Raw genomic sequence first — 22,411 nt, forward strand, 5'->3', positions numbered from 1 at the left:
GGATGAAGATCCAATACGTTCCTAGCAGTGTACAAGTAATAGATACCCTTTGATCACACTAAAATTCACCGTATTTCTGACTCCGATTTCGCATGCATTCTTAGCTTTTATTGTTGTTTTGCTTTGTTATTTCTTTGTTTTCTTATGTTTTCAGGTTTTTATAATAATCGGAGCTTGAATCGAGAAAAGGAGCGAAAAAGGAGTGAAAACGGGCGAAAACCTAGAAATTCAGCGTTTTGCACTTACGGCACCCACCGTGGCGGGCGCCATGGGGTTAGCCATGACGTGGCCACGTCTCAAGACCACTCCTCAACCGCCAAGACCCACGATCCCCACTCCATCATCCCCTGTAGGGACCATGGCGGGCGCCATAGGCCTGTGGCGGGCGCCACAAGGCCAAAATCAGTAACCTCCACTTTTTAGTGGAGGGGCGTCCCTGTCATTTCATGCTTTCAGTTTTTACTATAAATAGGACCTTAGATTTTCGTTTTTCTTCATCCAGAATTAGAATTCTCTAGGCATATATCAGTTATAAAGCAGTTGCCATTCCACATCGGGGTGCCTCTGCAATCGAGTGATCGAGTCTGTAATCTGTCTGTGGTTCGAGTTTTGGAGCACTCTGGAGGAAGTTAATCCTGCCACCATTTTAATTCAAGTTCGTATTTTACTTTTGTTTATTTCCTGCACTCGCACATTTACGTTGTTTATTTCCTGCACTCGCACATTTACGTTGTTTATTTCCTGCACTCGCACATTTACGTTGTTTATTTCCTGCACTCGCACATTTACGTTGTTTATTTCCTGCACTCGCACATTTACGTTGTTTATTTCCTGCACTCGCACTTTACTTTGTTTATTATCCGCACTCGCTTTAAATTACTTTTATGAAAAACTATAAAAAGAATATTTACTTTATCATGTCTAACTAATTCTATAAAGGTTAGAATGTGAGGATCGTAATTAAACCAGTAATCAGTATAATTGTTCGTGGAAACACCTAAGGGCTATTTTATCTTTCAATTCAAGTAATTGTTTTTAACTATTTCAAAAACAGCCAAAAGCGCTTTGTCTAGTTTATTAGGAGATTTTAGATTAAAAAGAAAAGAGATTTTAAAACGATTTTCGGACGCGTTAGGAAGTTTAAACTCTGGTTCGTAAGAACCTCTTTTTGCTAAGAAGTCCAGGTTAAAATACTTTTCAACTTAGTTAAGATACTATATTTCTTAAAAATAGGTTTACTACTCTAACGCAGTACGCACCTTTTTATCCGTGACAATAGGAGGGGTTGATTAGAGAGTACAACTCGGTTCTGAATACGCGAAAGCGACAGTTCCTGTTAAATTAGTTCTTTTCAAAGGAGAAAACATTGCCCATAAGTAGTTCCACTAACAAGTACTGGATTATCATTGATTGCGTGAATTACATTCGAGCCTGTCTTTATTTATTATTTAAAATTATAATTTTATTTACCATTGCACCCTTATTAAAACCCTTAAAAATAGTTGCCTTAGATACACACCATAACAACAGGTTTGATAGATTGACACTTGGTCTCTGTGGATTCGATAATCTTTTATATTACTTTGACGTGATTCGTACACTTGCGAAAAACACGCATCAAGTTTTTGGCGCCGTTGCCGGGGACCAATTTCGTCAAATTTCATTACCCTGTAGTTATACCGTTTAGACTAAGGTTGTTACCCACCGGTCAATGCGAAAGACTCGCAGTGCCGGAAGTTTAGTAGACCCTCTAGCTGAACCTGAACGTTACGCTCGCGCACGTTTATTTTTCCATAGGAATAGGATAGCTATGGCCGAAGAACAAAACCGAAAACCTCTTAAGGACTTCGCCCAACCATCAAACGAGGAACCTAGTTCCAGTATAGTAAACCCCGTTATCCCAGCCAATAATTTTGAACTTAAACCATCCCTGCTGCAATTAGTGCAACAGAGACAATTCTCAGGTCTCGCTACTGATAACCCAAACCAACATTTAAAAAACTTTCTTCAGTTAGCAGACACCTTTAAAACCAATGGAGCTTCTCCTGAGGCGATACGCTTAAGATTATTTCCCTTTTCCCTCAGAGATAAAGCTCTATCATGGTTAGATTCCCTTCCACCCAATTCAATAACAACTTGGGATGACCTTAGGAAAGTTTTTCTTGCTAGATATTTTCCCCCAAGTAAGACCGCTCTTCTTCGAAACCTTATAACTAGATTTACCCAACTCCAAGGAGAGTCGTTGTTCGAAGCCTGGGAGAGATATAAAGAACTATTAAGAGCATGCCCACACCATGGCTTAGAGAATTGGCTAATCATCCAAACCTTCTATAATGGACTTCATTATAACACTAAGATGACCATCGACGCTGCCGCCGGTGGCGCACTGATGAATAAACCTTACCCTGAAGCTAGTGCCCTTATCGAGGATATGGCCCAAAACCATCAATCATGGGGAGTAGAACGAGCGACAGTGGAAAAGAAGGAAGCCCAAGGAGGAATACATGAGCTAAGCTCTATAGACATGATGCAGGCTAAAATGGACGCGTTGGCCCTTAGAGTCGAACATATGTGTACAACTCCGAATACTGTAGCCGCAGTTTCGCCGAATTGTGAGATATGTGGAACGCAAGGACACCAATCCGCCGAATGCAATCTGTTAAATGAAACCAACACTGAGCAAGTGAACTATACCCAAGGGAACCCATTTTCTAACACATATAACCCTGGATGGAGGAATCACCCAAACTTCTCCTACAAAAATAATAACCCTATTCAAAATACCGCACCTCCGAGACAACAAGGTTACCAAGCCCCTAGAACAAATCAACCTATGCAACCTGTACCGCCAAACCCGAGCTTTGAAGAAATTGTAAAAGATTTCATCGCTGCTCAAAAACAGAAAAACAAAGAGTTCATGAACCAAAGCGTCCATGTTAACGAACTAATTACCCAGTTAGGAACCAAGGTTGATCAAATCATTACTCATAATAAGATGCTTGAAACCCAGATCTCTCAGGTAGCGTTAAACCAAGCCCCACAGACTACCCCTGGAGGACAGTTCCCTGGACAACCTCAACAAAACCCGAAAGGGCAAGCTAATGCCATTACTCTACGAAGTGGAACCGCTTATAAGGAGCCTTTAAACCCTAGATTAAGTGAGCCTGAAACTTCTAAGAGGAGTGAGGAAAAGGAACCAGAGAAGCCTGAAACCCCGGAAAGTCAAGAAAAAGGAGAAGAACCTAAAAATAAAACCTATGTACCACCACCGCCATACAAACCACCAATACCATACCCTCAAAGATTAAAGAAAACCCAAATCGATAATCAATATCAAAAATTCGTTAAGGTTATAGAAAAACTTCACGTAGAAATCCCCTTTACAGAAGCCATCACCCAAATACCTTCTTATGCTAAGTTTCTCAAAGACATACTTACGAATAAACGTAGACTTGAAGATCCGAAACCCGTGGAATGTAATTCTATTTCCGAAGATAGGTTAGCAAAGAAAGATAAAGATCCCGGAAATTTTTCCATTCCTTGTATTTTAGGGAATCATGTCATCGAAAAAGCTTTTCTAGACTTAGGAGCTAGTGTGAGCTTAATGCCTTTAGCAGTTTGTGAGAGATTAAACTTAGGAGAATTACAACCTACTAAGATGTCGCTTCAATTAGCCGATAGATCCGTTAAATACCCTATAGGCATACTTGAAGACGTCCCTGTTAGGGTAGGTCAGTTGTTTATACCTACTGATTTTGTTGTCATGGACATTAAAGAAGATGACGACATACCAATCCTCCTAGGTAGACCGTTCTTATCGACTGCTGGAGCCGTAATAGATGTTAAAAAAGGAAAACTAACTTTTGAGGTAGGTGAAGAGAAGATAGAATTTATATTGTCAAAATTTCTTATGGCACCTGTGATAGGAGATTCTTGTTATGCCTTAGATATCATCGAAGAATGCATTAGGGAATTAGAACAAGAAGAAGAAAATAAATCTATAAAATTGCCATCAACCCTTATTTTGGAAGATGACAATTATAAAACACCCTACATTGATGATAACCTTCACGAATGTTTATCTCTTACCCCAGATCCTATGCCTTGCCCTATGAAACCGACCGTAAAACTTAAGGAACTGCCTAAAAACCTGAGATATGAATTTCTGGATGAAGATATGAATCGTCCAGTTATAGTCAGTGCTACCTTAAACCAAAAAGAAACCGATCAATTATTAGAAGTTTTACGTAGGTACCCCTCAGCCTTAGGATATAAGATCTCTGATCTAAAAGGAATAAGCCCATCCGTATGCATGCATCGGATTTTGCTTGAAGAAGATTCAAAACCTTCCAGAGAACACCAACGTAGAATAAATCCTATAATGAGTGCGGTAGTTAAGACTGAAGTTCTTAAGTTACTAGAGGCAGGTATAATATATCAGATCTCGGACAGTAAATGGGTGAGTCCCGTGCATGTAGTACCCAAAAAGGGAGGCATCACAGTCGTGCAAAACGAGAAGGGCGAACCTGTAGCAAAAAGAACCGATGGAGGTTGGCGTATGTGCATAGATTATAGAAAATTAAATAAAGCAACTAGGAAGGACCATTTCCCATTACCATTCATAGATCAAATGTTGGAGCGCCTAGCCAGACACTCTTACTTTTGTTATTTAGATGGATATTCAGGATTCTTCCAAATACCTATTCACCCCGAAGATCAAGAAAAAACTACCTTTACATGCCCAGTTGGAACTTTTGCCTATAGAAGAATGCCTTTTGGACTTTGTAATGCTCCTGCAACTTTCCAACGCTGCATGATGTCTATCTTTGCTGATTATTTAGATGGAATTATGGAAGTATTTATGGACGATTTCTCAGTTTGTGGATCAGATTTCAAAAATTGTCTTGTCAACCTTGAGAAAATCCTGGAGAGATGTGTGGAGGTAAACCTTGTGCTAAATTGGGAAAAATGTCATTTCATGGTCACCGAAGGGATTGTTTTAGGACATATAGTTTCCGAAAAAGGTATAGAGGTAGATAAAGCAAAAATAGAAGTCATAGAGAATCTAAAACCGCCGAAGACTATCAGGGAGATAAGAAGTTTTCTTGGACATGCCGGATTTTACCGACGTTTCATCAAAGATTTCTCCAAAATAACAAAGCCCTTAACTGGTCTTTTAATGAAAGATGCTGAATTTATCTTCGATGAAAAATGTACTGAAGCATTTAATCTTCTGAAGGAAGCTCTGACTTCAGCACCTATAATGAAACCCCCTGATTGGTCAGAACCGTTTGAGATAATGTGTGACGCCAGTGATTACGCTGTTGGAGCCGTTCTAGGTCAGAGAAAAGATAAGAAGTTACATGTGATTTATTATGCCAGTAGAACCCTAGACGCTGCACAGCTCAATTACGCAACAACCGAAAAAGAGCTCCTAGCTGTAGTTTTTGCAATAGACAAATTTAGATCTTATCTAGTAGGAGCCAAGATTATAGTTTATACCGACCATGCTGCCATTCGTTACTTACTAAGCAAAAAGGATGCCAAGCCTAGGTTACTTCGATGGATTCTATTACTGCAAGAGTTTGATTTGGATATCCGTGATAAGAAAGGCACTGATAATGTGGTAGCTGATCACCTATCTAGGCTAGAATACCTGAAACCTGATCCAGTTCCCATAAATGACGATTTTGCCTATGATAGACTGATAGCCCAACTAGAAACCATTGAAGAAGATAACCCAGACCCTCATGAGTATTTTCAAAAATCCTTAGCCATAAGTGATGTACCTTGGTATGCAGACTTTGTTAATTATCTAGCCGCTGACATCATACCCCCTGATCTAAACTACCACCGGAAGAAGAAGTTCTATAGTGATGTGAGAAACTTCTATTGGGACGAACCATTTCTTTTCAAGAGAGGTAAAGATGGCATTTTCCGCCGTTGTGTTCCAGAAGAAGAGGTAAATAATATAATTGAGCATTGTCACTCTGCACCCTATGGTGGACATGCAAGCACATCTAAGACCTACGCCAAGATTCTTCAAGCTGGCCTATTCTGGCCTACTATGTGGCGTGATGTCCATGCTTTCATTGTCAAGTGTGATAGATGCCAACGCACAGGAAATATTTCAAGACGTAATGAAATGCCGTTAAGAAATATCCAAGAAGTAGAACTCTTCGACGTATGGGGTATAGACTTTATGGGACCGTTCCCACCATCTTTTGGAAATCAGTACATCTTAGTAGCTGTTGACTACGTGTCTAAATGGATTGAAGCTATCGTCGCACCCACAAACGACACCAGAGTAGTCATCAAATTATTCAAAAATTATATATTTCCCAGGTTTGGAACACCCCGTTTAGTCATAAGCGATGGAGGATCGCACTTCATATCGAGAATATTTGATAAACTTTTAAGCAAGTATGGAGTTAAGCATAGAGTAGCAACACCATACCACCCACAGACCAATGGACAAGTGGAAGTATCTAATAGGGAGATAAAACAAATCCTCGAGAAGACTGTCTCTATATCTAGAAAGGATTGGTCACAGAAACTTCAAGAAGCATTATGGGCCTATAGAACCGCTTTCAAAACTCCTATAGGAACAACCCCTTATCAACTGGTCTATGGAAAATCATGTCACTTACCTTTTGAATTGGAACATAAGGCCTATTGGGCCATCAAAACTTTGAATTTGGATTACTTGACAGCTGGTGAGAAACGTATCCTTGACATCCACAAATTAGAAGAGCTCAGACAATCTGCCTACGAAAATGCCATCATATACAAAGAAAGAACAAAAGCTTGGCATGACAAAAGAATCATAAGAAGAGACTTCAAAATAGGCGATCCTGTTCTCCTGTTCGATTCTAGGTTACGACTTTTTCCAGGTAAACTCCGTTCGAGATGGACTGGCCCTTTCGAAGTATCTAAGATCCTGAGATCCGGTGCTATTGAAATCAAGAACCAGACATGTAAACCGTTCATCGTCAATGGACAGAGGTTGAAGCCCTACGAAGGAGGTGACATCCCGACAACATACACCTGCCATACTCTGAGTGATCCACCATATCCTTCCAATGATGTTTAAATATCGGTCGTCGAGCTAATGACGTTAAACAAGCGCTGCATGGGAGGCAACCCATGGTTTTTCTTATTTTTTGTACTTTTTATTTTTTACTTTTACTTTATTTTGTTTATATTATTATTATTATGTCAGGACTAACGATTGAATGTTTTATGTGCTTTCAGGACTTGTTTGCTAACCTTGTACAGAATGCAGAACCCTGATGACATGCACGTGGCCTTTAGAGATGATGCACAGAGAGAGCGTTACTATGTTCACATGAGACGCCCTATGGCTCCTACCAGGTACCCTGACCATGACTGCATGGATGCCTTGGGGATAGAGCCAAGCGTCAGATTTTTATGCCATCAACTCTAGTGGGAACAGTTTGACTACAGGAACAACACTTATAGGAACTTGACTCTTGAGTTCCTCAGCTCGTTTCATTATGACCCCTGGGCTGGACCCGATGGACTCGCTGTTTTCAGGTTGTTCGGGATTGACTACTCATTCTCTCACAAGGAGTTTGGTGATTTGCTAGGTTTCCAGACTACTCCTGATGCTATTCCAGATACACCGATGGGGTATTTTATGAGCAGAGAAGTGGAAAAGTTTTGGACTAAAATATCCGGCGGAGGGAGCCAAGATCCTTCTACCCAGTTTTCTCAGGTAATCCACAACCCTGCATTGAGGTACTTCCAGATGATTCTAGCACATTCTTTCCTAGGTTTTCCAGATACAGAGACACTGCTAAGTGAAGAGGAGATTTTCCTACTGTTTTGTGCGACTCAGTCTCGCCCTGTTGCTTGTGGCAACTTTCTGTTAAAGGGCTTGGCTAGTGTTGCCAGATCATCCGTAGGCATCATCCATGTCGGTGGGATTGTTACACAGATTGCTACTGCATTGGGTCTGTCTCGCAAGTTATTGCACCTCAGGACCTTCTGCTTCTACACCACCCTGGATATTGATTTTTGTCTTGATAGAGGACTGATGAGGAGGGCTTCTTTTGAGCCCAACATGTTTAGACTGCTGATCGACGGCGAAGCGATACACTATTTCACATTACCAGATCAGCTGATGACCAGTGTCCGTGATCCTGAAAATTGGAGTTATGCTCTAGAGGGTTATGGAGAGACTGTCGAAGAGCCGAAATCGCCTCCCGCCGCTGAGTACACTCCTACACCTCTTACTCCCCAGATCACTCTTATGTCTAACAATTTGTCTCTGCAGCCACCTGACCTACAAACACAGATTTATGAGCTCCGTAAGGAGACTGCCCTGCTCAAGCAGGAAGTGGCAGACTTAGAGTTACAGATGCAGGTTTCTGATCTCACTCATGCCTCAGAGACCGATGCTCTACATCAGGAGATTGAAGAGCTTCGGAGGGAGATAGCTGAGTTTCGTGGATCAAGCCAGGAAAAGACGCCTACCACATGACTCATTCTACCCTGACAGCATTACCCTAGTATTTTATTTATCGCATTTCCAGACATATTTTACTTTACTGCAGCTTTTATATTTTCATGCACTCTGAATTTCTTATATATATACATATTATGCACTAATGTTAACTTTTTCTTTTTCTTTTGTTTCTTTAATTATTTTATTTTTTTTTGTCGTGCAAAGAAAAAAAAAATATATATATAAGACAAAAATATTTTCAGTTTTTGTCTTTACAAAAAATATGCAAGCCTCAAGCCTTGAAAAGAAGAAGAAAACGCTATTCAGACCCCCCGGAAGACAAAGGTGCAAGAAGGCCCAAAAGGAGGATCCAAAACCACAAGGCCCAGGAATTGGCCTTGTGGCGGGCGCCATAGGCCCTGTGGCGGGCGCCACACCGTACCAACAACAAGTACGGGGCTGAATCCCCATTTCCACCATTTTCATCCCTTTCTTCACCAAAAACCCATTTTTCCAACCTTCCAAATCCTCCTTGAACCCCATTAAAGCTCCCTCATTTCCAAAATACCCACCATCCATAAAACATATCCAACATCCATTTCCATTTTCATCCATCAAAAAAACCAAAAAAATCAAAACTTTATCATTCCCTCATAAACCACTTTTTCTACCATTTTCACTACCTAAGGAGCATTCAACAATGGAGTTCAACGGATTTCTTCTTCGTGATGGAAGACCGGGCGAAAGGCAACGGAAAATTATTCAGAGGCTTCAAAGTCGAGAAATTCTCTCGACTAGGTACGTCGACGATAACTGTCTGTATGCTTTGGGTATTTATCATAGTGTTTTTAATTTATTAGAATTTCTAGGCTTGCATAATATTTTCATTAATCAGGAACCTACCTATGAGCGACTGACAACTGAGTTTTTGAGTTCTTTAATATACACTGTCAGTCCTAACACTGCTAGCACTGTCGGTACTGTTATTTTTAGACTGTTCGGAATTGAGTATGAATTCAGTACCGACAATCTAGCAGGTTTGTTAGGAATCCCTCATAGGGAAGGTGCAATTTGTGAGGCACCTTTGGATGCGGAGTGGTCGGCCGAGGTATTTACCTTCTGGCAAAGGCTTTCAAGTTCTTCAATTAATTCTTTCGAAGGGATACTTGCGTCGACCATTCACAACCCGGCCATAAGAGTTTTTAGACTTCTTTTGGCATGTACTATTTTTGGCCGGGAAAGTCCAAACAAGGTAAATGCTCGTGAACTCCTATTTTTGCAAGGATGCCTCACTAGAACCCACATCAATCCGGTCCCGTTTATGCTTGCTCATATGACTTTATTTACTAACAAAACAGGACCGATTGTTTTTGGAGGGCTTGTTACGTATATTGCTCGGGCTCTTAGCCTGAACGATGAGATAGCTACACTTGAACCACTACCTCCTCGCACAATTAATTTAAAATTTCTGAAAGACATGAAATTGTGCCGAGCAAGGAGAGAAGGTGGTTATGAGTTGATGGTTCATGGGGTAGCTATCCCATCTGTTGCTTTACCATGCAGTAGACGTACTGATGTACGTGATGAAAGGAACTGGACCTATGATCTTAATGCTCCACGTGTTTTGGGTCCACTTCCTCCTAATATTCCCAATGGGAAGGCACATGACACTGATGATGAGTATGATCGGAGAGAGCAGTCTCCCATCCCTCACATGTCCCCCCATCGTCCTTCACAGTCACACACCGCACCATCTTCCTCTAACCCTGTTGCAGGTACTGCTCCTGGATTCCATGTCACCGAGGAGATGTGGCGTGATATGACAGCTAGAGAAGAAAGGCGTGATGGCCTTCTCTCTACTATTTCACAGCAGCTGACGGACAATATGAGCTTCATGCAACAATCGCGATTGGTTTCGGATCGTGCCTATAGCAACGTTTGCCGTACCTTGAACGATATCTCATTAGAGCAGAACCGTCAGAGAGAGTTCAACAGCCAACACTACCAGCTTGTCGAGGCCACTCAGGGTTCCATCTTAGGTAACCTTCGAGAGGTTCGGAGTGCTCAGGCTGCTTTATCAGCACGACTCGACCGGAGGGACCAGCATCGTAGTAGATCCCGTCGTTCCAGACCATCACATCAGGACGGCGAAGGCACCAGTGCCCCTCCTCAGTAGTCTTTTTTCAGGTTACCCCCCTTATCTTATTTCGAAACATTGGGGACAATGTTCGATCTAAGTGTGGGAGGGGATTTTATTGCTTTCTGTCATTTCCCTTTCTAGTTAATTATTTCCTTTCAGTTATTTCCTTTCAGTAATTTAATTTTCTTAGATAATGCATGAGTCTGACGAGTCACCAGTATAGTATCTTTTTAGTTCATCTTCATTTTTTTCCCATTTCCTTAGCCTTACCAGAAAATTTTTAAAAAAGAAAATGATGTTGTTTCACATGTTTTTTGGGCTTTGGGACAGGTTTAGATTAGGATGTAGTGACCTAGGTCAACTTTTTGAAACATCAGAACCATTTTAGCACCATAGACCTCTTGAATATAGGAATCACTCCTAAACCCCACCACCTTGGCCTTTACTATCATTTTAAAAATTGTCCTAAGTAGTTTATCTTAGCAGTCAGCTCCGGCTTAAGCATGCTCTACGTAGGGGGCCGATGAACATAAGTGAATGATCCAGTGCTAATACTAAAAAAAAAAAAAAAAAAAAGGCAAACTCTGGTATAGGTGACCCTCACAAAGTCATTTAAACCGAAAAAAAAAAAAAAAAAAAAAAAAAAAAAAAAAAAAAAAAAAAAAAAAAAAAAAAATAATAATTTTGCAAGTCACCTATTGTTAGTTGGTTCAGAGGTATCTGGCACTGAACTTGGTAGGGCGGATTACGATCCGATCCCCCGCAGCTACATTTAGGCGAAATAAAACAGGTTTACACATGCTTATGTGCCAGAAACCTTATGTTATGGATCAGAATCACTAACCGGTCACTCTACTATGAAGCATGTACAGATAACGGGCTTAATGTGATTGCGCCTGAATGAAAAGGACACAAAAAGATGAGAAGATAGGCCTAGGTATTGTGGGATGATATGGAGTGGTTAATATAGGATTGAAGTTTGTGTTTGTGTTACTATGGTACCCTTGGTTCACTTAGTTAGTATCTGTCACTGCATCCTGACTTGAACTTAGAATCCCTTTAGCCCAAAGACAAGTGTTGACACCATATTTTCTTAAGCTTTAATGTTTGCTTGAGGACAAGCAAAGGTTTAAGTGTGGGAGAATTTGATCACACTAAAATTCACCGTATTTCTGACTCCGATTTCGCATGCATTCTTAGCTTTTATTGTTGTTTTGCTTTGTTATTTCTTTGTTTTCTTATGTTTTCAGGTTTTTATAATAATCGGAGCTTGAATCGGGAAAAGGAGCGAAAAAGGAGTGAAAACGGGCGAAAACCTAGAAATTCAGCGTTTTGCACTTACGGCACCCACCGTGGCGGGCGCCATGGGGTTAGCCATGACGTGGCCACGTCTCAAGACCACTCCTCAACCGCCAAGACCCACGATCCCCACAACATCATCCCCTGTAGGGACCATGGCGGGCGCCATAGGCCTGTGGCGGGCGCCACAAGGCCAAAATCAGTAACCTCCACTTTTTAGTGGAGGGGCGTCCCTGTCATTTCATGCTTTCAGTTTTTACTATAAATAGGACCTTAGATTTTCGTTTTTCTTCATCCAGAATTAGAATTCTCTAGGCATATATCAGTTATAAAGCAGTTGCCATTCCACATCGGGGTGCCTCTGCAATCGAGTGATCGAGTCTGTAATCTGTCTGTGGTTCGAGTTTTGGAGCACTCTGGAGGAAGTTAATCCTGCCGCCATTTTAATTCAAGTTCGTATTTTACTTTTGTTTATTTCCTGCACTCGCACATTTACGTTGTTTATTTCCTGCACTCGCACATTTACGTTGTTTATTTCCTGCACTCGCACATTTACGTTGTTTATTTCCTGCACTCGCACATTTACGTTGTTTATTTCCTGCACTCGCACTTTACTTTGTTTATTATCCGCACTCGCTTTAAATTACTTTTATGAAAAACTATAAAAAGAATATTTACTTTATCATGTCTAACTAATTCTATAAAGGTTAGAATGTGAGGATCGTAATTAAACCAGTAATCAGTATAATTGTTCGTGGAAACACCTAAGGGCTATTTTATCTTTCAATTCAAGTAATTGTTTTTAACTATTTCAAAAACAGCCAAAAGCGCTTTGTCTAGTTTATTAGGAGATTTTAGATTAAAAAGAAAAGAGATTTTAAAACGATTTTCGGACGCGTTAGGAAGTTTAAACTCTGGTTCGTAAGAACCTCTTTTTGCTAAGAAGTCCAGGTTAAAATACTTTTCAACTTAGTTAAGATACTATATTTCTTAAAAATAGGTTTACTACTCTAACGCAGTACGCACCTTTTTATCCGTGACAATAGGAGGGGTTGATTAGAGAGTACAACTCGGTTCTGAATACGCGAAAGCGACAGTTCCTGTTAAATTAGTTCTTTTCAAAGGAGAAAACATTGCCCATAAGTAGTTCCACTAACAAGTACTGGATTATCATTGATTGCGTGAATTACATTCGAGCCTGTCTTTATTTATTATTTAAAATTATAATTTTATTTACCATTGCACCCTTATTAAAACCCTTAAAAATAGTTGCCTTAGATACACACCATAACAACAGGTTTGATAGATTGACACTTGGTCTCTGTGGATTCGATAATCTTTTATATTACTTTGACGTGATTCGTACACTTGCGAAAAACACGCATCACCCTTACAAATCCGCTTGGAACAACTTCTTTTTAAGATCTTCGAACCAAGCTCAAAGTCACGACTTACATACCTCCTTAATATTATGGGGGAGTATTATGAGCGTATTGTAAGTTAGGTCATGATAATTTAACATGAGATGTATTACACCACACACTTGTATGTTTAAGATTATGTAAGCTTAGATCACCATGCACATGTATAGAAGAATGATCCATGGTAACATAAACTCTCCTTACATGAGCACTCCATGCATAAATCACTATAAATACGAGAGTGTCATGTCTTGTAAGCTTTAACTCATTAATGCATAATGCTAAATGAAATTCATACATTTTATCATTGTTAAGGTTAGGCATAAGAGAGTCGAATAAAAATCGCATAAATTAGATATGGCTATGATGATCCATTGCTATAGGAAATGTACCCTAGTAAGCATCCTGATGTCCGCGGTTTTGAAAAAACTTACATACTCATGCAAGTACCAACTTTAGTATGTGTTTGAACCATAAGGGTCCCTAAGTATCCATTATTCTCATTTCTACTTAAAATAAATTGATAAATTATAAAATATTATATCATTTTAAATTATTACCATATTAAAACAATTAAAAGATTTTAATGTTGAAGTTTGAAAATTAAAAACTAAATTATTTGACTTATCAAAAACTATAAACAATCAAAATATTCTAAATGAATAAATACTATAAAATAAATATTCAAAAAATACATTTATAAACTTTCAAGTCGTATCTTCCGAATCTTGTATAAAAAATTAAATTCAAAAACTAAACCTCATATTGATTATTTAAAAAGTCATAACTAAAGACTTTGAAAGAATGCAAGTATTATTAAATAATAGAATTTATTATATTAAAAGAAATATTATTAAACAATGGGATTTATTATATTAAAAAGCAAATAAATATTTAGAAATTAATTAATAGTTCGTTTTATTTACTGGACATCTAAAATTTATTATAAAGTTAATTGTTAATTTAGATATAACTTCGTAATAAAATATTATCAAGCTCAAAAAAAAAAGTAACAAGTGTTTTATCTAATTGTTACATGATCTTAATTTTTTATTCTAAATATAGCTTAATAAATATATAAAATAATCATATTTTTTTAAATTAATATGATAAATAACTATTAAAAACATTATTTTATATTAGGAGGGAATTAAATTATATTTTATATAACTATTATTAAATACAATTAATGTGTATATCTTTTTTTAAAAGAGTAGGATATAGAGATTGTGATGTGAATATCAACACTCTTATTTCCCATATTAAATATCTTAGAAAATTCGAATCACGTCCACAAACAAACAATTACAGTTACATGAGATTTCACTATCAAAATCAATCAAAATCAGTGTAAATTTAAATTGGTTCCAGCCTATGCTAAACTATGCTTCTCAATTCACTTAAGAAAAAATCATCCAACAATATATTTTCTGTCAAAATATATCATCACATAAGTTCATTTGTTAATATATTTTCTTAAATTTAATCATATAAGGGGTGAATTAAAAAATTAGACCAATGGGCTTAATGCACTTTTTACAACCCATCTTAGTGGACCGTAAAATAAAATTTTGGACTTAGTTGAAAGTATAATCCTAGAGTCACCTCTTCTCAAAGTGTCCCTGATAGGACATCTCATGACAGACCTTCAACCATTGGTCCTGGACCACATGTCCCTAATACTAATGTCTAGTTTGAGGTGTCTTTTTCACCTTCCACACATAATTCTACTCATCCAGAAGTTCTACATCTTAACTATCGTCCTATGTTGACAAAGGACAAAACATGTCATTCCAAGCCTAAAGCATTTCTCACACATGTGGAACCTTAATATGTTAAGCAATCATTTTTACAATTTGCGTGGCATCAAGCTATGTAACTTGTATATGATGCTCTCTTGGTAAATCAGACTTGAAACTTAACATCTTTTGCACCTCACAAAAAATATGGATGCAAATGGGTCTTTAAAGTAAATAGAATCTTGATGACACAATGAATGATTACAAATCCAGACTTCTAGCCAAAGGCTATGATCAACAATTTAGCTTTGACTTTAATGAAAAATTTTCTCCAGTTGTGAAGCATACCACAATTAGATTTATTCTCACTTTTTCCCGGACCAAAAAATATGAACTTCAACAAATTGACATCACAATGCTTTTTTTGAATGGCTACCTTTAAGAACAGGTTTATATGTCTTAACCCTATGATATTGAAAACAAGATCCAAATTTGGTTTGTAAGTTGAATAAAGTTATATATGAACTTAAATGGGCTCCAAGGACCTGGTATGAAATGTTGTCTCAAACACTAATTCAGTTTGGCTTCATTCACAACAAATGGGACCATTTTTTATTCGTTTATTCTCATTAAGGTATCATCATGTATGCTTTGGTCTATGTTGATGACATCCTTCTTATAGGGTCATCCTCTATTCTAATTTGTAAACTCATTGACTCTATTCATGCCACTGGTTGTATACTTCTCACTCAAACCAAATACATTTGAGATTTACTCACTCGAGCCAAAATGTGCAATGCTTATGGAATTACTACACCTATAATAAATACATGCATACTTAGAAATCATGATTCTTCAACACTTTCAGATCCTAATAAGTATATATCAATGGTTGGGCTCTGCTATGTGTCACGCTTACAAGACCTGACATTGCCTTCGGTGTGAATAAAGCCTATCAACACATGACCTCTCCTTTTGAATCACATTGGCCTGAAATTAAAAGGATCTTGGGCTATCTAAGACACCATTACACACAACTTACTTCTCATTCCATCTACATTGCCATACAAGTTATCTCTAAGGGCCTATAGTGACTTGGATTGTGAGAGTGATTCTAATGATCATAGATCAACTCATCGTTCTTGTATCTTTTTTTGGCCCAAATCTGATATCATGGAACTCAAATAAGCAGCCTTTTTTTACCGAGTCAAGTACTGAAGCAGAGTATCATGCCTTGAATGACACAACTTCAAAATTGTTGTGAGTAGAGTCTCTTCTCAATAAACTTATCGTGTCATTTCATCCTCTCACTCTCCTTTGTGACAACCTAAGAGTCGTGCTCTTGTCACACAACCCATTCCTTCATAATAGGACAAAACATATTGAATTAGACATCCATTTTGTTTGTGAAAGAGTTATTGCAAAAAGGATGAAGATCCAATATGTTCCTAGCAGTGTACAAGTAGCAGACACCCTTACAAATCCGCTTGGAACAACTTTTTTTTAAGATCTTCGAACCAAGCTCAAAGTCACAACTTACATAGCTCCTTAATATTGTGGGGGAGTATTAAGAGTGTATTGTAAGTTTCGTCACGATAGTTTAACATGAGATGTATTACACCACACACATGTATGTTTAATATTATGTAAGCTTTGATCACCATGCACATGTATAGAAAAATGATGCATGGTGACATAAAATCTCCTTACATGAGCACTCCATACATGAATCTATATAAATACGAGAGTATCATGTCTTGTAAGCTTTAACTCATTAATGCATAATGCTAAATGAAATCCACACATTTTATAATTGCTAAAGCAAGGCATAAAAGAGCCTAGTAGAAATCGCCTAAATTAGATACGGCAATGTTGATCCATTGTTATAGGATATGTCCCCTAGTAAGCATCCTCATGTCTGTAGTTTGGAAAAATTCGCATACTCAAGTACATATGTGAGTACCAACTTTAGTCTGTTCGAACCACAAGGATACTGTAAGAGTTTGGATTTAGGGAGTATGATAGGAATGGAAAATTAGGATTCTATAATTTATATTGATGGCGAATTGCAGTACATAAAGTGATGAGTACAAAGATAATAGTGGAATGTAATTCCACTTCTTACGGTACGGAAAATAAATGTAAGATAGAATCCTAGGGGAGAGAAGAATAATTCCAAAAGGGAGAAGGTTCTAATTCCTGCCTGCCATCACTAGATCCCTAGCTCCCACTAAATAGAAAAGTCCTCCAAAAGTTTATTAGGCTTTTTCTCTCTGGTACTCTTTCTTGTTGCCTTACTTTCCGCATCACATGATGCCTGGCCTTTTCTAATTTTTGTATCAGCTCCCTTCAATGTTTGTGAAGTTCCATTTGTACCCTCAGCCTCAATCATAACATTACTCCCTCCATTGAAACTAACCTTGTCCTCAAGGTTAAGGGAGGGAAATGTGGTCTGCAACTGACACCAATCCTCCCAAGTAGCATCCTCCGCGGCGAAACCTGTCCATTGAACCAACACCTGTCTGACTGGTCTATCCTGAACCATGATCATGCGAGTCTGCAGAATACGTTGAGGCATGATTAGAGGACCGTGAGCTATGGTAATCAATGGCAAGGGCATATAGGGTGTGGAGTCAGGCCCCTAGCACGGTTTGAGAAGAGAGACATGAAACACGGGGTGGATTTTTGCCGTTGGAGGCAATGCTAGTTTGTAAGCCACTGTCCCGACACGCGATAACACTTCGAAAGGCCCAAAGTAGCGAAGACCAAGCTTTTGATTCTTGCGCAAGGCAACAGAAACTTGACGGTAAGGTTGAAGCTTGACTAAAACCTTGTCACCTACTGCAAATTCGACGAAGCGACACCATTTATCAGCAAAAAATTTCATATGGTTTTGAGCCTTAGCCAGATTGGCTTTCAGTTGAGCTAAAACAGCATCACGCTCACAGAGTAAATCCTGCAAGGTAGGAGGATCAGATTGTTGCAATTCATACTTAATCACTTGAGGGGGGTCTCTGCCATACACTGCTCGAAAGGGTGTCATGCCGATGCTGGTGTGGTATGAAGTGTTATACCAGAATTCCACCCAAGGCAAGAACCGAAACTAGTGTTGTGGGTTGTCTTCGGTGAGACAACGGAGGTACAACTCTACACATTTGTTAAGTGCCTCTGATTGACCGGCTGATTGCGAATGATAGGCAGAACTCATGTTCAGAGTGGTGCCACTTAATCGAAAAAGGTGTTGCCAAAACTTGCTGAGAAAGACTTTGTCACGGTCCGACACAATACTCTTGGGAAAACCATGGAGTTTGAAAACTGAATGCATAAAAGCGTGAGCTACAGAGAGGCTCGAGTAATCACTCTTCAGCGGCGTCAAGTGACAATATTTGGAAAGGAGATCAATGACCACTAGCAAGACGGTGTAACCGTGCGATGGGGGAAGCCCGGTAATGAAATCCATTGCCACATCTTCCCAAATTTGTGAGGGGATAGGAAGTGGTTGGAGCAGGCCCGAGGGTAGTGTGTTAGCAGTCTTGGCTTGCTGACAGATGAGGCAGTTTGAGATGAAAGTAGTGACATCTCTGTGCAGAGTTGACCAAAAAATTGAGCAGTAATGCGTGCTTTGGTGCGAGTAATGCCAGAATGGCCTCCCAACTGGGAACTGTGAAATTCCTGAAGTATAGAATTAATCAGGTCAGGCGCTGCAGGTATCACGAGTCTGTCTTTCCAGTAAAGTAACCCATTCTTATGGGAATATGCAATTTTCGGTGGCGAGCCTTCAATACACAGCTGTAAGATGGATGCATATAAACCATTTGTTATCCCCGCTTGTTTTATCTGTTGCAATAGAGAGGAATGTATGGAGGAAAGGGATAGCATGAAGGAACGGGACAAGGCATCCGCTGCAATGTTATCCTTTCCCGGCTTGTACTCAATAGTGAAATTATACCCCAAAAATTTATGAAGCCATGCCTGTTGTTCCGGAGTTTGGATGGATTGTTCCGTCAAAGATTTAAGACTCTTCTAGTCCGTACGTATGATAAATTGATGACCGATGAGGTAGTGGCGAAATTTGGAAATAGCCTCACTAATAGCATATAGCTCTCGCACATAGGCACTCTGTTTTTGCATCCTTGGGCTCATCTTTTTGGAGAAAAAAGCAATGGGATGTTTGGCTTGACTCAGTACTGCCCCAATGCCAGATCCGGATGCGTCAGTTTCCAAAATGAAGGGTTTGGAAAAATCTGGTAAATTGAGAACAGGCGCAACTGTTAATGCTCGTTTCAGATTATGAAATGCCGCAGCAACCTGGTCATTCCAAAGGAATGAATCCTTCTTTAGAAGATCAGTTAAAGGTAGAGCAATCGAAGCGTAACCTTGTATGAAGCGTTTATAATAACCAGTGAGTCCAAGGAAGCCGCGTAGTTGTTTCAGATTAGACGGTCTTGGCCACTCAAGCACTACTTGCACTTTTGAGCTATCCATTGCAACACCTTGCCCTGAAACTGTATGGCCGAGGTAATCAATCTGTGTAAGGCAAAAGCAACACTTGGAGAGTTTAGCACACAAGGAATGTTCCTGTAAAAGCTGCAAGACCTCCTCCAAATGACATAAGTGAGCATGCCAGGAAGGACTATATATCAGAATATCGTCAAAGAAGACCAACACAGACTTACGAAGCTGTTGGCGAAACACTTGATTCATAAGGCTTTGGAATGAAGCCGGCGCATTTGTCAACCTGAAGGGCATTACGAGCCACTTATACAACCCTTGGTGAGTTCGAAAGGCAGTCTTGTGAGGATCTTCAGGCCTAACCAAGATTTGATGGTAACCGGACAACAAATCTAGTTTGGAAAATTAAGTAGCACCGAACAACTCATCAAGCAATTCATCCACGGTAGGAATAGGGAAACTGTCCTTTATAGTGATAGCGTTTAGAGCCCTATAGTCGGTAGAAAATCGCCATGATCCGCCCTTCTTTTTGACCAATAATACCGGTGATGAAAATGGGCTAGAACTTGGTTGTATAATACCCTGTTGTAACATTTCCATGACCATTTTCTCAATCTGTGATTTTTGACTATGAGCATAGCGGTACGGTTTAACCTTGACAGGGTTACTTCCTTTAACAAGGGGAATGGCATGGTCCTGAGTCCTTTTAGGTGGAAGGCCAGTAGGAGGGTTAAAAACCATACTATATTTCAGGAGCAGTGTACGCAATTCATGGTCGAGGTCCATCGGTATCTCCAAATTAGGAGTAACAACACTCTGTGTACTGATAAAGTGGAGTGAAAAACACTCAGCAATAGATTTAGTAGCGGACAATCTTTTAATGTGATGATAGTGGGCCTGAGAAGGAGTCCTGGTTTGTTCACCGTGCAAAGTAATAAAGGTGTTGTCTAGGTGGAACTTAATAGACATAGCACGATAATCGGCGATATGAGAACCTAGTGTGGCAAGCCATGGTGCCCCTAGGACCAAATTTGCACCAGTTAGGGGTAGTAAATAGACAAGTAATGTAATTGTGTGACCCTGAATTGATACCTGAAGGTTGTTGACAAAACCAGCTACTTCTAAGGATTGCCCGTTTCCTACCAACACTTTGAATTGAGAAGCATGCTCAACAGGAAGTTGTAAGAACTTTGCAATGCGTGGTTGGAGGAAGTTATCCGAGCTGCCACTATCTATAAGAACTTGGACCGGTTTCCCTTGAATGTGACCCAAGAATCGGAGAGTCCCCACTCCCCCGGAGCCATTAAGGGCATTGAAGGAGAGATGGTGGTCCTGAGTGTTTTGAGTCTCTTCGTCAGTGGCGTCCACAGGAGAATCCAACAAACCTTCCTCGGATGTTACAATATCTTCATCATCGGCTTGCAATAGAAGGTACTGACGATTCAGACAACGGTGAGAGAAGGAAAACTTCTCGTCACAAGTGAAGCAAAGGCCCTTGTCCCGGCGCAACTGCATTTCTGCCGGCGAGATATTCTTGACGGATGGTGTACGCGACAGTTGTGGTCTGGGTTTAAGGTTGGGGGTGGGAAGAAGAGGTGGTAATGCGTTTTGGTTTATCGTTGAAGTTGGGTTACGATTTTGGTTATTGGGGAAAGAAGAGAAGGGTCGGGTTATTGGAGCTGCTTGGAAGGGTTTGGGCCGGGTCGGGTATTTTTCTTCAAACAACTTGGCCAAGGCACAGGCTCTAGAAAGGGTACGGGGGGATTGGGCCAACACGTCACGTTTGATTTCGGGTCGGAGTCCGCTAATGAAACAATCCAGAATAGCATCGGAGCTTAACCCGTCAGATCGATTAGCAAGAGCGGTGAATTGCAGGTAGTATGAGTTAACAGTGTCTGTTTGGGTGAGTTTGAAGAGGGTGCTGTGGGGTAAATCGTAAGGTGAAGGTACGAATTCAAGTTCCAGGGCTCTGGTAAGGCCAATCCATGACTGAAAGGGATTGTCGCATGCTCGCATTTGAAACCAGGGAACAACATCCTTGTCCATGTGAACAGCGGCGATGGTCAAACGTTGCGTATCTGGTGTTGAATAAAACTCAAAGAACTGCTCTGCTTTGAAGATCCAATGGAGCACATCATTTCCATCAAAACGCGAAAAATCAAGCTTCACGTTTCGAACCTGAAATGGTGGCGGTGTCGTGTGTGAGTTCGACCCATCTGAGATGGCTGAATCAATTTTGAGTGTACCCAGATGAGCCTCAACGCGTTCCAAATGACCCAGATCTGTGTTTCGATGATGGAGGTATTCAGAGTGGCGTCGCTCGGCATCCTCTGCGAGCTTCTGTATGGTAGCGGCCATGGAGGTGATTGCCGTTTGGAGTTCCTTCATACGCGTGTTTTCAGCCATAGTGGGGATGAAAGCACCAATGTAAGAGTTTGGATTTAGGGAGTATGATAGGAATGGAAAATTAGAATTCTGTAATTTATATTGATGGCGAATTGCAATACATAAAGTGATGAGTACAAAGATAATAGTGGAATGTAATTCCACTTCTTACGATACGAAAAATAAATGTAAGATATAATCCAAGGGGAGAGAAGAATAATTCCAAAAGGGAGAAGGTTCTAATTCCTGCTGCCATCACTAGATCCCTAGCTCCCACTAAATAGTAAAGTCCTCCAAAAGTTTATTAGGCTTTTTCTCTCTGGTACTCTTTCTTGTTGCCTTGCTTTCCGCATCACATGCCGCCTGGCCTTTTCTAATTTTTGTATCAGCTCCCTTCAATGTTTGTGAAGTTCCATTTGTACCCTCAGCCTCAATCATAACAGATACTTAAGTATGCATTAGTCTCATTTCTACTTAAAATAAATTGATTAATTATAAAACATTA

At 39.7% G+C, this 22,411-nt stretch overlaps 1 protein-coding gene and 1 non-coding gene across 2 annotated transcripts; both read right to left on the reverse strand.

The window, feature by feature from the left end:
• Positions 1–2,194: 2,194 nt before the first annotated feature.
• LOC127134193 (small nucleolar RNA R71) lies at positions 2,195–2,301 on the reverse strand. Its single transcript, XR_007807948.1, has one exon. It is a non-coding gene; the product is annotated as a small nucleolar RNA R71 (small nucleolar RNA).
• Positions 2,302–19,926: 17,625 nt separating this feature from the next.
• On the reverse strand, positions 19,927–21,927 carry LOC127130039 (uncharacterized). Its single transcript, XM_051059118.1, has one exon. The coding sequence runs from the start codon at positions 21,925–21,927 to the stop codon at positions 19,927–19,929; it is 2,001 nt and encodes a 666-aa protein (XP_050915075.1).
• Between the last annotated feature and the right edge of the window lie 484 nt (positions 21,928–22,411).

The sequence above is a fragment of the Lathyrus oleraceus genome, chromosome 3 (genome assembly GCF_024323335.1).
Source record: "Lathyrus oleraceus cultivar Zhongwan6 chromosome 3, CAAS_Psat_ZW6_1.0, whole genome shotgun sequence".
Lineage (NCBI taxonomy): Eukaryota > Viridiplantae > Streptophyta > Magnoliopsida > Fabales > Fabaceae > Lathyrus > Lathyrus oleraceus.

Excerpts from the sequence above, each read along its gene's own strand:
- LOC127130039 (XM_051059118.1), bottom strand. The coding sequence starts at position 21,927 with ATGGCTGAAAACACGCGTATGAAGGAACTCCAAACGGCAATCACCTCC.